The sequence below is a fragment of the Mastigoproctus giganteus genome, chromosome 2, assembly GCF_048544385.1.
Source record: "Mastigoproctus giganteus isolate SK-2022 chromosome 2, ASM4854438v1, whole genome shotgun sequence".
Lineage (NCBI taxonomy): Eukaryota > Metazoa > Arthropoda > Arachnida > Uropygi > Thelyphonidae > Mastigoproctus > Mastigoproctus giganteus.
The window spans coordinates 8,763,162-8,780,357 of record NC_143576.1 but is presented as its reverse complement, the minus strand read 5'-3'; the positions used below and the strand labels follow the sequence as shown (position 1 = coordinate 8,780,357).

General features: G+C 39.7%; 1 protein-coding gene across 7 annotated transcripts in view; it reads left to right on the top strand.

Annotated features, from left to right (window-relative positions):
• LOC150089152 (teneurin-m-like) overlaps nucleotides 1-17,196 on the top strand; it is a 936,894-nt gene that overhangs the window by 590,407 nt on the left and 329,291 nt on the right. For all 7 annotated transcript variants that reach the window (XM_090388112.1, XM_090388138.1, XM_090388082.1 and 4 more), the window contains one exon: nucleotides 12,565-12,786. In XM_090388112.1, coding sequence (XP_090244238.1) covers nucleotides 12,609-12,786 — 178 coding nt within the window. In that variant the 5' untranslated portion in view covers nucleotides 12,565-12,608. The remainder of the gene's footprint in view (nucleotides 1-12,564; nucleotides 12,787-17,196) is intronic.

Below are 17,196 nucleotides of genomic sequence, written 5' to 3'. Positions count from 1 at the left end.
GGACAGCACACTATTATGTCTGAAGAATGCTTTCTTCAGTAGCGCAAGTTCGACTTCAGTCTCCTGGGGAATTTAGCGAGAAAACAATTATAACTAGCGAAATGTACCTCGGAAGATATTTCTACTAATGGCATTCCTAGGACGAAGAGGCTCTCATTTCTTTTCGATGAAGAAAGGGATTTTGCGCACACGCGCACAAACACACACAGGTATCCGATTAACATCGTATTTACTGCAGTTTTCCTACCAAATTAAAGTATCATCTGCAAAGGAAAAAGCAGAGTGTCCTTATTGGCATTTGCCAGTGCTTTCCCCTTTTTACTGTGTTCAAAGGCTGCTTCGCCCGTTCTTTTAAAAGGGAAACATCTGACATTGATTAGCCCTCAGCCGAGTAAATCTCGCCAAGTGTAGTAGGTCATTTTAACTCAATAGCGCAATTCAACCCTAACCCCCCCCCCCGTAATTAAGCAAATGAGTACATTAGAAGGAAAAATATTATTGTTTTTGTTACTTTGGTAGCTGATATGTAGAACCGCTCTTAAGTGAAGCGTCTGGAAACTTTAAATTACTAGACCTGTCTGTTGCCGTTTTGCAACTCGTTCATCATCATTTTCTGACCTATTTGGATTTTAAGAAGCACTCCTTTTTTCCTTCCTTTTATTCAGAATAATTCTCCATTACTCCTGTAGATATACGAACTCCAACTCATTATAACACGTACGCCATAATGAAGGAAATTATTCTGTTTACTAGAGGCGATACTTTCTTACCTGTTCAGTTCTTTTCTAAATGTCATCTAGGATGGGAATCTTAAGGAGAGAAGAGAATAAGAACGTGGATACCTCATCTCTTTATTCGTGTGTTCCACAGCACGAAGTTTAGTATAGATTCAAAGCAGTTCTTCTAGAAACACGGAGTACACCAATTTTTCATTAAATCAGTGACACACAAAGAAATTTATCTGTGATCGTGGTGGCAGTATGCTTGTTCACAAGCGCACTATTCTCATAGTGCCATAGACGCAATCTCCCAGAGTTGAGCAACACCAACATGTGAAAATAAAACCTGCTATGACGTCATATATCAACCCGGTGTTTGATATGAAAACATGTGCATTAAATCCTGTTGTTGTGGAATTGTGCATTTAATCTTGTTGTAGAATCACATCTTAAAGGTGACTACGTGATAGTATTGGAAACTTTGTCATGAAAATTGTATGTGGAAATGAGTATTTAAAAATTATTTTCCATTAAAAATAAAAGTTCATCCTCTCTGGTCAACATTAGAAAGCCCGATTTTCTGATTATTGCCAAAAAATCGCATAAAATTAAATGCGTGACGTGTCTAATTTCACGATATGATTTTTAAATAATCTTTTTCAAAGACAAGATATAAAGCAATGGCAACTCTTATACCTGGAATCGATCAAAATATCCAAGTGATCTCAATATTACGTGGAATTTTCCGTTTTGGCAATATGTGTCCAGCTGATTAATTTTCGAACACTTTCGGTGACTTCCAAAATTGTTGGTCCAAATAGGAATTACTATTTTTCTCTTAAAATTTGTATCGCGCCACTTCTTTGAGTCTATATGCAACCGTTGCAGCGTGTGGACAAAAAATTGATCGCCTTTTCTAATACTCCAATAATAGGACATTATTAATTTTCATTATTTGCGTTAGATCAGTAAATTTTATACCTTCCTTCTATTTTAAATGGACTCATATCAGTTTATTTTGCGCTGCCCTAGAAGTAAACGAAACTTCATATTTGAATAACACATTTCTCTTTCTTTCTTTCCTCCACTTCAGAAACGGCCATTAGCTCCACAGTCCTTTCTGCGTCATATGAATTCTTCGTTCATTTTACTTTCATGAAACATTGGAATTTGCATATATATTACCTGACGAAAAGTTAATAATAAATCGGTGCGGAACACGTTCAGACTTGCTTCCGGACATTTTATTCAAAACTTGCAGGGATATACGTTTGAATAAGAAACAAGTAGCCAGTCATATTCTCAGCAATCGCTTAGAATTAATTTTCAGCGTGATTTAGAATGCACTTAATTACTCCCTCCAACGAAGCTCCACTTACAAATCTGCCGGTCGAATCCAATGGCTGTCAGGAAGAATTTTCCTCCAGTAGCTTTTTCATACCACCTTTAGAACAACCTCGAGTTGCGTTTTTAGGCCCTTTCAACTTTTCACATAATATGACCCTTCGAAAGTGACATTTCCAAATAAAAAATATTTTTCGATTAATTTGGTTTCCCGACACTTGAATTGCCAATTACGTTGAGATAGACAATGGCCCTTCTGTTTCATTGGATTCAGGATACCTTTTGCGATACAATATGCTTTTATTTCGAGATTTTGACCAACATGAGAGGATCCAATTCTTTCGACCTTATCTACTGAACATGTGTGCATGATTAACGAAATTTATTTTATAATGTTTTCATTAGCCATACAGTGCGAAGAAGCGACAGCTATAGCTCCAATGCTCGAAAAACAACTTATGGTCCCGAGTATCAAGTGATTTTCTCTCTACGATGTACAGAGTAGAAAGGAAATCCACCTTTCTTTTCTTAGTGTATACATTAATTGGTCACTGGTGCTCCAGTGACCAAAGGGAACGATCCTTTTCCCTTTAATTTGATTTCATAGCCTATAGTTCTGGAATCATAACAATGAAAATTTTACCTCTATTCATCTTACTATCTCCTCTCAGAGCCTTATAGACCTCAGTGTGCTCCCCTTTAAGTTGGCTGCCAAACTCTATAGCCTATATATTCGAATTTTTTCCTCATCGCGGTTTCCTTTTGCAGATCTAACCAAGCGGTTGCCCGTCTCTGGACCCGTTCAAGAAGCTCATGTCTTTGTTTTTTTTAGGTGCAGCTTCCATACTTGAACAAAGTATTCCAAGTGCGGTCTTACAACTACCTTGTAGAGTGAGATTATTGTCTTCTATCTCTAAGAGGAGATGTTCCATAAAAATAGGCCACCATGGACTTCATGTCTGATCGTATGTAACTCCCAAATCCCTTTCTTTCTCTCCTCAAGTGTATAAGGTATTTGGAGATTACTGATCCCAAGTGATGTGAAGGATGACTTTCCCAAGGATCGGTTCTGGGACAGCAGTTCCAGAACCGATCCTTGGGAAATCCCCACTTCTAGGATTAGACCAATCTGAAGAGTAACCATTAATTTATCTCCTGAGACGTTAGAGGGAAAAAAAAGCATTAGTTATTTTAACACAGTTTGGGACTCCTGAGTCGTTCAAATTCTGCCCCTTGAGAGATGCATTGTCTTTTGCCACTCTCCACTGTTTCTCTTTAGCTCAGGAGGGACATTCTAAACACGTCTTTCTCCGCACCAAAATATTTTATTATTTTTAATAATTAAAATATAAAATAACTTTAATCTTTCACGGCAGAAATATAAAATGCGAATTTTGCAGTTATTGACGTATTACGTTTTATGATCCTCACATCAGAGGGTGACGTGTTGTCACGTGAGGTGTTTATGTTGCTATTTTTATTAGAAATACGGACTTCTCTAAGAAGTCTGCTTCTAATTACTTCCCTTTCTTCTCGCAGCTGTAAAGTGGATTTTGCAGACATCCCCGTCGATGGGATTTAGAACTTTCATCGAGAGCTCATTTTCGTTGGTCACTTCTTCTTCTTCTTAGATAATCTTGGCCTTGCCGACGCCGCGTAATATTCTTTTATTAATATATAAGCCACCCCGTCGCCGTGTATGTCCCGAGTGTTTTTATATGCAAGAAGACAGAGTCTATCCGGTAATCACAGAAGGCGTTGTGAAGGCACGGGGCCCCTAATGAGAATAAAACAGCTACCTAATCCGGCAGTGATGACGGAATTCAGCGCGCATCTCGTTGCGGTGTGTGAGACCCCACCCGCCATTTATTACCGCGTCTTCGGGCGATGAGCGTGCACTGCGAAGGGTAGTTAATCCGGATGTAAACTTTCCCAAGACTCCCATGATGAGTTTGGTGTTCCGATTACTTCCTATTTGCCGCCGGGATGAACTGAAATATGGAGATTCTTTTTGGCTTCGATAACTAACGCAGTAGCTTACGAGGGCCATTTTAATTTCGGCCTGTCCCGCCGCAAATAAGCGTGATGAATTATTGAAGAACAAACGCTGTTTGTTTATTTGTTTACTTCGAGATTCGCCGGTTAATGTGGCGAAGATCCTTTTTACTACGACAAATCTTTTTTTTTTTGCCGGTGACTTCTTCTTCCCACGTGATCTCGTCCCCAATTTGTTAGGTTTGTAGCGGTAAATGGCTTTTGGCAATTTGTCTGCCTCTTTGTGTTCATTGTGGGCCCTCGACGATGTTTTATGTTGGTTAGCCCGCGTATTGTAACACGCAGTAAATGCTTTGTCTCCCGCAAATTCTCCCCTTTTTCATTGCTCCTTATTGTCTGCTTCTTCTCACGTGCTAGTCCTCGTACACACGTCATACGTCCTTTTGTGTTAGTTGTAAAAGACCAGCCATCCAATCTTGCGAATTAAAGTGTTGGAGTCGCTTTTATTCTTACTCTAAGTAGACAATAAACAGAGTAATTGTTCTCGAAATGATCACGCACTTGATTCATCTTAAGGTGTACATGCAGAGAAAAGAAGGAAAATTTGATGTCTTCTTCTTCTTCTTCTGTGCTTCGTGATCATTTCTTCAATCGGTCACCAATAACGCATTGTTAGCAATTTCCAAATAAGGTTCGCATCCTTCCTTTATTTCACTAACTCCTCGTCAAATAAAAAAAAAAGTATTTACTCGCAAAATTTTCTTAGTTCCTTTCAGAAATGAGCGGGTGATCTCTCACAAAGTACGTACACCTCTGAATAAAAAATGTCATTTTTATTCGAATAAAACAGTAACTTTTAAATTTCTACTTTTTTCTTTCAAGCATATTGACAGAAACTAAAATCGTAAGATGTGAAAATTAAGCGAATGAATACGGCAACCTTCCCTACTGGCGTACTGGCATTCCTCACTGTGCGCGCTAGTTTCTACTGGAATATTCGCCCAAAATATGCCTGTCCAGCAGCGTGTTTCTCTCGATATTCCTGTCCCTGCAGCGAACGTCAAGAGTGGCAGTTCTCTTGACATCGATCCTGGGTTTTAAGCCTTCTTTCTCTCCACTAGCGGGCACACATCACATAACACCATTTGTGTCAATGACCGATCCCCTCTCGAGACAGCTGCTAGCTACAAACAAACACGCTCCATGTGACAGCTGTAGCTGCTGCTCTTCAACAACTTAAAGACTTTCAATCAAATTTTTGTGACGTTTCCTGTGCCTTAATGCACCCTTTCCCACACTCTTCATCTGCAGGAACACACGCACAATTACGGCCTCCCTCCTATATCAGATTCACCTCCTAAATCAGGTACTCGTATAAATGCAGTTCACCATCGTGATTTGCTCCTAAAATTGCACCAGAACGATTTCTGTAAGCTGAGATTTCTCGTATCGGATTTTATGTAGAAAAACTGCAACATCAACGTCTTGTGGACAATATCGGATTTTAAAGACTAATTGTGGACAATTGATTTCAACCCAGGATGCTTCCAGCAGTATCATTCTTCAAGAACTTGCAGCCAACGTCTCTTTGGGCGAAGTCTAAGCAGTTCTTCAGATTAATTAAACACAAAAGCGACTCTTGGTTTCTTCTAACTAATATCTAGGAATAGTTAGTGTAGGAAACCTGAAGCGTTTCAACCCGACCCTAAAAATGGCGCTTAAATTCCAGAGCAAACAGGATTAGGTGACTCTGTAACAGAGGTCGCCACTGTAGCCACTTTGCATGTCAGCTCGCGCCATAATTCGCACTTTTTAAGATTTTAGTATTCAAGTGGCTTCCAAGTTTGTTTTCGAAGTGGCTCCTGCGAATTAAGTTCTCTTGTAATCCGAGAATGCGCAGGTACTCGTGGAGGTAAAACAAACAGGTATCCGGTGTTAGCGTGTGCCTGTTCGCAGTCCCGGATTGACTTTTCAAATTGGCTTTTTTTATCCAGCTCGCCCACGCCTGTAATTGGCATTTCGCAGAACCGGCGAGAATATGTCCAGAACTTTTTATATATATTCAGTGACCCCAGAGGCGGCTTATCTCGAATAGCCTTTTGGCCTATCACGACACGGGGCGATAAGGGCATGTCCACCTCTACTTCGTTCTTGTCGCTGACGCAGAAATTAAGGCACCCAGGAAATTAAATGTCCCCGAAAGGCGGCCGGCGTTCTGTCTCAAAAACGAGTCTTCCTCTCTCTCTCTCTCTCGCCGGGTTGGTAGCCGACCAGCTAATGACTACGGGATATTCGGTTTCTATGACAACGGACTCGAGCGGGAGAGTCTGCTCGCCGTTGATAAACTGACATTGCAAATGGAGATTAGGCGTTAATCCCCCAGAGCTACTTGGTTTGTTCTTTACTCTCCGTGCGGCAAAAAGAGGGAAAAAGGAAAAACATTTCCAGTCCATCAGAAGTTTTTTTTTTTTTTTTCCTGTTTGAAACACCTAAAGGAAAACTTGGTGGGTCTTTCTATTCCTGTAATGAGTATCTCGGTGAAGATTTTCTCGCGTTTTGCTTCAGTTAAGACGTAAATTGGAGGAGCGTAGATGTGATAACAGGGCCGGTGTGAAGTCTGAACAATGCTGGGGATGTGCAGTGTCTTCCACACTCGGCAATTTCATTTGAGTAGCAGATCGTCTCAACTTACTATTGATTCTATCCCTTTATTGGAAAACTCCCTTCGCAATCATCCCTCTCATCTATCAATCCATCCCTCTGGCCATATTTCATCCATTCTATTATCCTCCAACTGGTAGATACTTTTTTCACTTCTCGTTTTCCCTTTTGTCTTTCTCTCGCATCGCTTTATTCCACTCCCCACTGACGATACGCGAAGATCACCCGGATTCGACTGCCATCTTTCTAATTCTGTACCTTTTAAGATTACATTTTAGAAAAATGCGGCTTTATCTGAACCTAATAATTAACTTCAGCCGTTTCATAATAAACAAAATTAATGCTGCAATTCTAAAAAAGCTGCAGTGCCATAAAAAATTCTGTTTCTCTCCCCTGCTGTAAAATAATGGTATCGCAATATTCTTAAGATGTTTTATATCATTATTTTAAGTGAATGCTGCCCCGACTCATTAGCTAGAAAAAAAAAAGAACTTTCTGTTTTTATCGCATACATTATTAATATTTTATTCCGCCTCGCAATGTTTTTGTTTTCGTGTTTATTTGCTTTTGTACATTAAGAAAATATGAAGAAATGGAAATTAATCAAAATCAATATTTAATGCATTCGTAGGCAGAAAAGCTTCAAAAAGTCTTTAAAAAAATTGTAACGGAAATATTCGAAAAGAGATTAAATTTTAGAAGTGATAACAAAGTGATAACAGACGAAAAGCAAAGAGTACACGAAGTGCTGCCCAAAATTGTCCCCACTATCATAAAGAATGGTTTCACTTAAAGACTGTTGGTGTCCCCCCCACCCTTCTAAGTGTGTCCAGCTATTGCTTCAAGCACTTCCGAAACCCCTGTTTCGCTCTTTTTGCGCTATCAATTTCGAGTTTTGTTGGATGTCCAAAATTTCATCTCCTCCCTTTAAATTCTGGCCCTCCGAAATGAGTTTAGAGTGCTCGATTCTGTCGATATCAAAAACCACGATCGATACGCTCTTGACGTCCGATCGAACTTGTCCAACTCTCTTCGTGCTTGCAGATGAAAGGCTTCTACACAGAGAACACCGCTGCTTCGTTTCAGGATCATACCCTAAAGCTCCCTCCGATCTCCTAGGATGACCTTTGATAAAAAAAAAGGCTGGTCCTCGTGTCCATCTGATGTAGGTGAATCTTATATTGAGACAAGGTCAAGAACCGTATCTGGGCTATCGAGAATAAAAGGTCTCTTCGGTATATCTTCTTAGACATGGCTGCTGTTGTGTTGAAATAAATATTTCGGGAGTAAAGTTAAAAGAGAAGCGTTGAACCGAGAAATATCCACACGAGAAATTAAAAATGCTGCCTGATTAATATTTATTTAACAGAAAAGAACTTGACGTCTCAAAGGGAAAGAAGCCATTTAACGATCAGAAAGGGTGGACGAAAAAACCGTAAATCGAGCGAAAAGCAGAAGTGCGGACTGGCTGAAAGAAATCTTATAACAGCGAGGAAGTCCAACTTTAGGTGCGTGTTTTCAAGATGATAACCGACGCGTTGTATTGGCTTCCGAGAGTCCCCCCCTGTCTGTTGCACCCAACACCTTGGCAATGGCGCCTCCATGTTTGACAATATCACGGTGCAGCTGTTCACCACAGCGCCGTTTTATGATAGGAGTGGTTGGCTAAGCGAATAAGGAACCGGAATCCGCGCCGATCGCTCATTCCAGTCACCACCACGTTCTCTCCACAAGCATTTTCTTCTAATGAACTTTATTTGTTATTATCGGGACAAACGCACTGTCTTCGCCCGTGGTTCGTCTCGTGCAGTGCGCCCTCACAATGAAACGGACTTTAAAGATAATAGCTCGCAGCCTCTTCTCGAGGAGTCACTTGTCTCGTTGTGTTTCGTATGCACACCGCTTTTATAGCGCGGTGCCTTTCACGAGAAACTTCAAAAGAAATAGAGAGATTTTTTGGCAATTTTTGCACAACAAAGCCAACAATCCGGTTTCCTGTTATACCAATTTGCCAAATAATAAGCTCTCGAGTCGCAATATCCCGTTGAAATGGAAATCAGTCGCTTTGATCGGCTGCCACCGGGTCACCCGGGAGATTAACGAAGGTGAAAGAGTGGCAGGTGGGAGAGAACGGTCTTCCGAACCTCATCAAAGACCAACCAATAAAGACGAATGCGCTTCGCCAGGCGCATGTGCAGTGCTACAAAAGTCTTAAGCCGCTTTTATTGTCGCTTTTTTTCCATTCGCTGCACATCTTGTCCCCGCGGGATCAAAGGAAAATCTGACAGCATCTTCTTCGCTCAGTCCTGATCCTCCATTCTTTGCCGCCTTCCCGGAGGAAAGGCGCGCACACCCCGAGCTAACGGTTCTGTAGTCAGTTTTTGATACGCTCTGCCCGGTAATGCTCAAGGTCCCGAAAGTACTGCCGTGGAAGATGAGAAGGAATTCTGAACGCAGTGGCATCCCTCGAAGAATTTACATGGCATCCTGCATACTGAAATCGCCTTTGCTTTGATTTATATCCGCTCCTGCCGCAGCTTTAAGGTGCCTTCTGTTCATCTTTTGTGGGGCAATTAGGCTTCGATGTCTGGTCACCTTAAGAAAAGACGATTCGACCAGGATTGTGGCGTATGGACTCAAAGCAGTTTCCTACGAGCCAGTAAACATCTTTCTGGAGTTTGTCATGTGACTGCGCAACACGAGAGTACCCCACGTTCGATACCCGCATCTCTCTCGCGAGGGAGAGATCCCACCTCGCAGTCAGCCTAGGATATTTCTTTCTCTTCCATCATGCATGCTCGGGTCATTAGGTCTTAGTGCGGCATTTTTTTTGTTTTGTTTTTTTTTCCCAACTCGCCCCACACAGACAGCAAGTCTAGACTACCGCACTACTTGAAAAAGTATAAGCAGCAACGAGGGATCACTGCTTCCGAACACCATTTCGCCTTCTTAAATCTGGTTAAAATCCTCAGTTCGGCTTATCAGAAATGCTGCCACTCTCAAACACACATTCCGCAGCAAACATCAACCCGAGAGTTGGATGCCATTCTTTCTTCTGACTTCAGTGAAATAACTTCAAATCATAATCCACATTTTCAGTATTCAACTTGGATGAATAATGTCCAGTTTTCCTGCAAACATTTCGAACATCCCTTTAATTTGCGTGTTCAAGGGGTACAGTTTATTTGCTCGAGTATGGATATAGAAACGAGGTGAAAATATCAACGAAAGCTGCACAGGTTACTCTTCAGGCATAAATCTCTGGCTTACAAAGTTAACAAATGTTGCCAGTTCGAAATCAACGATGCAGAAACCAACTTAGAGCTTCGTCCAAGACATTAAAATTTCACCTTGATTATAACAAACCCATGGACCAGTCGAGAGGAAATTTTCGTACAGTCTGACGTCCCACTTGCTTCCTGGATGAAAGAAAGATACTCTGATAACATGATATAAACAATACCTATGAACACATTTATTTTCACTTCACAATACCGCCCATTCAGATCCCCCTAAAAGTTAATGTGCGATGGATTTTTCTCACAAAATATGAAAGTAGAATAACTTAAAATCAACTATGAAACTAAATTCCCTGATTTATTCAAATATTTCCAAACTGATTTAATCAACAACCACCAATTAGGCGCATTTTAGCCATAGCAGCCCTTGTGAAAAAAGAAAAAAAAAATAACTCCGAACAAACTTCTATTCTCTGGAACAACCTTCCTTCATACGTTTTTCCTGAAAATTACAATCTACAGAAATTCAAGTCTAATATAATAATAATAATAATATAAAATAGCATTTCAACCTCTAAGCCATGCACAAAAGCATTGTAGATTCTTATACCTTTCGTGTGGTGTTTTCGTGCAATAAATTCCCCCAGTCACTCGTACTTTTTCCATTGCCAAAAATTGACCACCCACCTAGTACTTTATCAAACTCGCATCTTTGGCAGACCCTGATCCAGGAAGAATCGTCTCATCCTTTATTTTCTTTCTTTCAATAATCTTTTCCTTAATTTCTCTTGTCATCCACTTCGACAACTTTCTTTTACGCAACTTGTCCACTGGAACGAATGCGTTTGGCTTTCTGTAAAAATTCCTCGAATGCTTTCCGTAATAAGCTTGTATCGAGCAGTATAGGTCTCTCTCTCTCTCTCTCTCTCTCTCTCTCTCTCTCTCTCTCTCTCTCTCTCTCTCTCTCTCTCCAGGTAAAAGAGTTCCAAGAAATATTTCAATCCACTGCAGACCTCCTCTCTTGAAATTGAAGCCCTCACCCTTTGCTTTTAATCACAGAAATCCGTTAGAACACATTTTTATGTACTTTAAATCGGTGATGAGAGCGAGGATATTATAGTCCCTTGTACCTTCTATGATATCTTGAAAGGCCGGATTTACCATGGTACATTTGCTCCAGGGCCCCAGGATGGCCGGAGATCCTGGAGAAATGTAATTACTGTTAGTCCATGTCTCCGAAACCTTATTTTTTAAGGCCTCTAAAAATGCGTTTGTCAAAGTCCGAGACTACCTAAATTGATTTCGTGGATAGCACAATTAGTGTACTCACTGTCCCCCCCTCACAAACACACACTGGGTTGAAAAGTCCTGAGTTCGAATCCCAAATCAATGATGTCAGGAATTGTTATTGGCTAGTTAGTCGGTCTCAGTCGAAGGGGTAGCATTGTTTATCGTCCATAAAACAGTAAATCGACCATAGAACAGCAGTTTACAGACATATTATACTTCTAAATATAGCCTAAGTTGTTGCTGATGCGCCTCAAACCCTACAACAACCAACAAATCACCTAAATTCGGAAATGCATGTTGGAATAAACAACGGTCATCCAGTTGATTGCTGTTTATTTCAATATGCAATGGTGACAAAACTGTTGGCATGTATTTCCGGTCCACGATTTACAATCTGTAAGAAGGTTGAAGTTGCTCATAGTGAGGCAGTCACACTCGCCTACCCATTCAAGATATATAAAGAGAATTTTTCCGTGCTGCTCAGAGTTTGTCCTATAACTACACTGTCATTACTTTATGGAAAGAAAGTCATCTTACATCACACAGACTCAGCGCCCATCTGAAGTTTGGAACAGTCTTGAAACTGGGGTCTGGTCGCTTGATAAAAAGCATGGCTTCTTTTGCATCTGCTGACATTGCTGTATTGACACTTCATACAAATTATGATGCAGCTCATATCAGGGTTGTAAAAGATTAAGCATGATTTTTCCTGGGGTACGTGTGCTTGCGGTTTTTGTGCCTATTCAGCTCTTTCTGTAGGTAAAGTAATTGGAAATTGCATGCAGTACTCTCCAGGAGGGTGAACGAATCCCTTAACCAAAATTAGCAGTTTCCCAGAACAATTTCTCTCTCCTCAATAACATTAGCAAAAGCCCCTGCACCTCCTCCGTTCAAATGAATCATAGTTTTACAAAACGAGTCCCTTCTATTAACTGCGGGCAGACATGCTGAAAAAACTACCGAGATAAGACGCAGTGCCCCTTAAGTCCACAGGGTTTCTATCATATAATCCCTCCAATCAATATAATCGCAGTCACCAGAATATTTTTGTCCTATCTTGCGATACTGTTTTCAATATATATCAGAGAGAGAGAGAGAGAGAGAGAGAGAGAGAGAGAGAATGAATGAATATCTTTATTGCAAACGTTTCATTGTACGTAGGGTTAAACTAAATAGCTTTTCAAGAACCCCTCACAGTTAGCGGGTTTATAAATAATATTTATGGTAACAAATAGAAATTATTGTTAGTTTACATGAAATTGCAATTCCCTTTGAAATCAATCACAATGGTATTCGTATTTTTCGTTATTCCGTAGAGATTTTCCTACAAGTGCCCCTAAAGGCCCTTTCCTCCGACTCTATGGATCAGTTCCGTCCTCACCTAACGTCCCGCCTTCGAGGTCAACCCTGCGTTCCAGAGGACGACCGCTACCGTAGCAGTTCCTCTGATGAGGAAAGCCAAGGTGACGACCCCACCATTTACGACAACTTCGAAGACAGACGCATGTCTTACGAGGATCCCTATTTAAGATCTAGAGGTAGGTGATTGAATTCTCTTAAAGTTAAAACTTTTCTGAAATTAATACTCACAAAGGATCTCCTTGCCACACTGGAATAACGACTGCAGTACTCTGGATGGACCTAACAAGTTTCAATGCTGGTGGACTGTTGAATCAGCGCAGCTCTACTTGTGGTGAAACTTCTACCACACTTGGAAGAGTCTTAAATTAGCTTTTTTTCTGTTTAAAGCATATATTGTGTTAAAAATCTCAGCTGCCCATGTTTAATAACCATTTTAAGAAAAAATATAGTGTAGTTAACATGGTAAATTCCAAAACTCTCGAAGATTTGTCTTCGTGAGTTTTGGAACTTGCCAAACATTTTTAAGAATAGTTCATTTTGATTATTCAATGTGGGATGATTGATTTATCTTATTTTAGCTTGTTGCCATGGCAGTTGATACTGTAACGAATTATTCTCGGTGTTTTTGTTAAACCCAGATCTTACATTGGCTGTTCAGCTGATGTAGAAGGTAACTTGGAATCGGTGTTTCTATTTGTAGAAATAGATGGTATCATTGGCAGACATTGTTTTAACCGGCGATTTCCTTAAACTAATGAATATTTTCTTACTGGTTGCTTTTCTAGACGTCATTAACTCGTCACGTACCACATCATATGTCTTCTGTTCGAAAACCGGGCCGCACACACGCTGTGTCGGAACTAGTTGTACCTTTGAGAAGCGGATGCATCCTGCTCGAGCAATTCTCGCCATTTTGGCTGCCTACCAAAGGCAATATACAAGCGTGTCACTGCTTAACTCTCCCTGCGATAGTTGGAAACATATTTAGACAGCCTCTGCAGTACATGCAAACATAAAAAGAGCCATTTAAGCGAGCGCATAAAAAGTAAATGAACGTCATCAGCGTATCTTATATATATCATTCGGGCGTCCGCGTGCAAAAATATACAGTTTACATTTATAGAAGTATGTAAATAACCTGTCAAAAAAGGATAAAGAAACACTTCGCATTTGAATGGGAAATGCTCCGAATCTTATTTTAAAAGGCGGCGTTTCGAAGATTTCGGAGTTTATTAACGTCGTGTTTTTAAACCACGTAATCTTTAAATAAGGTCTAAGGCAGGGGAAAGTACGAAATGTGCGCAAGAACATTAGCGCGGTGTTTGCAAATTCCCTGTCAGTGAGCAGTGGATGAAGGCGATTTTTCATTCTAAAAATTCCTGCCGGATCATCTTTGGAATGAATCACACGCATAAGATAAACACACTCGCCAACTGCAGATGGAACGCTGTTTGGATAAAGCAAACAACCCCTGATGGATACTGTTTTTCGCGTTAAAAACCATAACATACGAATCTGTAGTACTATTAATTCTCTAAAAGGAAACAGACGGCCAGCTGATATCTTTTTGCACTTTCCAGAAACCCTAGACTCATGTCAGTCACCATTATTTTATCCAATCTGATACAGCATAACCCTTGTTAGCGTCAAAGTTTCGAAATTTAGTCAACTTTTAACAACCTTAGCTTAATAAATGCACATAAGGACAGACAGAATCTTAATTATTAATGAGATAACAGCCCCCAAACCTTCAAAACTCAGTGTATCCCATGAGATTGGTGAGTGCGTCGAAATATTTTACCACAATTTCTGAAGAAATCTAAATTGCCTTATTTCGCAACTGAGGTGTTCTGTCTCCAAAAAAGAGTTGTTGGATCAGTACAGAACTCTGGAAATAAAATATAAAAATTATATGGTACTGAAATATCATAAGATACCTTCTGAGACTAAAAAGGTTTCAACTATTTAAATGAGTGCGTTAAAGATTTGGTCCGGTGCTCTTAATGGAGATCTGTGTAGTTTACTAACAAGCAATATCTAAAATTCCAAGGAAGTTTTGTAGTCATGTGAATTGTGACTTGATTTTGATATTTAAATTGTAGCATTTTTTTCCAAAGATTAACTCACTTCTTAGGGTGGATTATCGATTACCTTTATCATGAATTGCTCTTGAAAGTTTGAATGCTATTCCATAATAATTGGAAACATAAAATTAATAGGTGGTCATTTTCAATAATTTCACAGCTCAGTCTTTAGATTCTCAAAGTCCAGCGAAACTGTCAGTTGTTAAACTAGTCTGCCTCTCTCTTTTCATTAGAGATAGATTAATCTGCATGATTACCACATACAATTTCATGTTACGTCCTAGTAGGAAGATTGAAAAAGTTGCATATATTCCTTTTGGCCAAGGAGTAACGGCGTCAGCGATACCAAAGCAGTGATCTCGTCTTCTCCAGGTCCTCCAATGGGCAGCCTGTTTGGTTGCAAGTGCCTGTTGGAAGGAATCCCGAAATTTTAACTATGACATTTGACCTAAAGATGAAAAACATTTTGTGGATACGAGGATTGCATTTAATCTAATAATATTATTATTATTATTTATTCAGTTTGACTACGTATATTTATCCCTGGACGGGCGAGTTGACTAGCAGAGTACTCGTTACAAGAAACAACAAAAAGGTGTAGCATGCAGGTGATCAGAAGTATCGATTTGTTTGGCGATATTGTGGCCGAACAAATGCTACCAGCAATGATCAGTTCAACTAGCATTTGAAGTGGGTAGGAGGGCACATCTCTTGCGTTCGCTTTTATATAAGATCACTAATCGAAAAGTAACTTTCAACGAGAAAACAATACTTCTGCAAGGTCATCCGCCATCTTAGATTATTACTTCTTGTTGATATGCAGGGAAATAACCATCTATTAAGAGAATTTAAGACTACATTTCTATGCACGCAAAGGATTGGATATTCGAGTAGCAAGAAAAACTTTGGGTTAGGAATTATATCTTGTTCACTTTTCTGCATGTCCTGCAAGATCGTATCATTGTACTTCGTCAGCCTTGTTAAATTAAGACCAGGCCCTTGTGAAAAACAAAAAAGGCGTTATCCTTTGGGTGTCTGCAACTACTCTACCCTACTCATTCGTTATTCTTTAGAACTTAACAAATTCTTTGCGATGCACTTTTACATGACACCAACGAGTGTGTTTTGGAGCTGACAGATGACTCAGTGGTGCTCATACCCGAAATCCCTTGAGTTTTTTAAATGACTAATCGGCATTCCTTTTTAGAAGTAGAATTGGCCATTTTGATTTATCTCGCGAGTTTCTGTCTTCTGCATCCAAGTAGTAGACACGCTAAAAGCGAAAAATCTTGCCGCTCCCTCCCTACGCATAAGAAGCCATTTTCTCAAGGATCGATTTATGATAATCACTCTTGCCGGGAAGCGTGTGTTCGCCGATACACTTCGCTAATAATTTATTTATTACCCCGATGTTTAATTAATCATATGGATTACTTTTGGACAAAAAAGGTAATTAATTCCATTTAAACTAAACAGTAAGAGAATTAGAAATTTGCGACAGATATTAGTGTGCCGATATAATCTATTAAAGCTTCATTACTTTCGCTGTTTGTCACTCATCGGTGCTCTTTTGTTTTCCAGTCCTTCTATAATTCCAGCTTCCCTATTCGTTTAACCCTTTTATTTTTTCTCTCAAAAGCCTTCTAGTTGGGGAACTCGTTGTCTACTAAATTGAGAATTACCACAATACTCTGTGTATTGTGTGTGTTAATTACTTAAATAAGTTACCACTTATTAAGTATTATCGTTAAGAATTTAATCAGATCGCAGTTTGCAATTTTCTTTTCGGGTCAATAGTAAGTTGAATCCCCTAAATGTCCAATGGAAACAACCGGAGGGGTTTCCATTGGACATTTAGGGAGAAAATGCGTGTTCTGTCTGCTTAAAACATTTCCTGAGTGTTCTTGTGGAATGGTATAGTTCCTGAGGAATGGAGAAATTTGCTCGAAGAAAGATCGTTAATGAATTGGAAGAGCCCCGAACTCATTCAAAATGCAGCAAATACTCCAAGATATTAAAAGTAGCCGGACACATCTAGTTCTGAATAAAATGCACATTTATTAAGGAAATTAATGCCGGGTCTGCTGATTAGTTGTCTTCATAAACGTGTACACTGGAATAAGTATGGTAATTACATTATGAGCGGTTCAACCAATCTAAAATTGGTGATTTGCCCTTGTAAACGCAGCCTTGATTAGCCGCTAACCAAAATAGCAAATAAGACGCATTATAATTGAGGGTGATCTGATATCGTGTGAAACCTTTGCATTAAAAAGAGACAGAGATGTATATCTTGGTATTCATCCTTACCACAGAAGCTCGTTCAGGCCTTCTTTAACTTAAAAGCGAGAAAAAAATTAAGTAAAGCATTTCATTTTAATTCCAACAGTCTGCGCACTTCCTTCTGGGAAAACATCGTTTCATTTAGGACACTCGCAGTCCATAAGAAATGCGTTTATTGATGTCTACAGTTAGACAATTAATTACGGAATTCTCTAATGA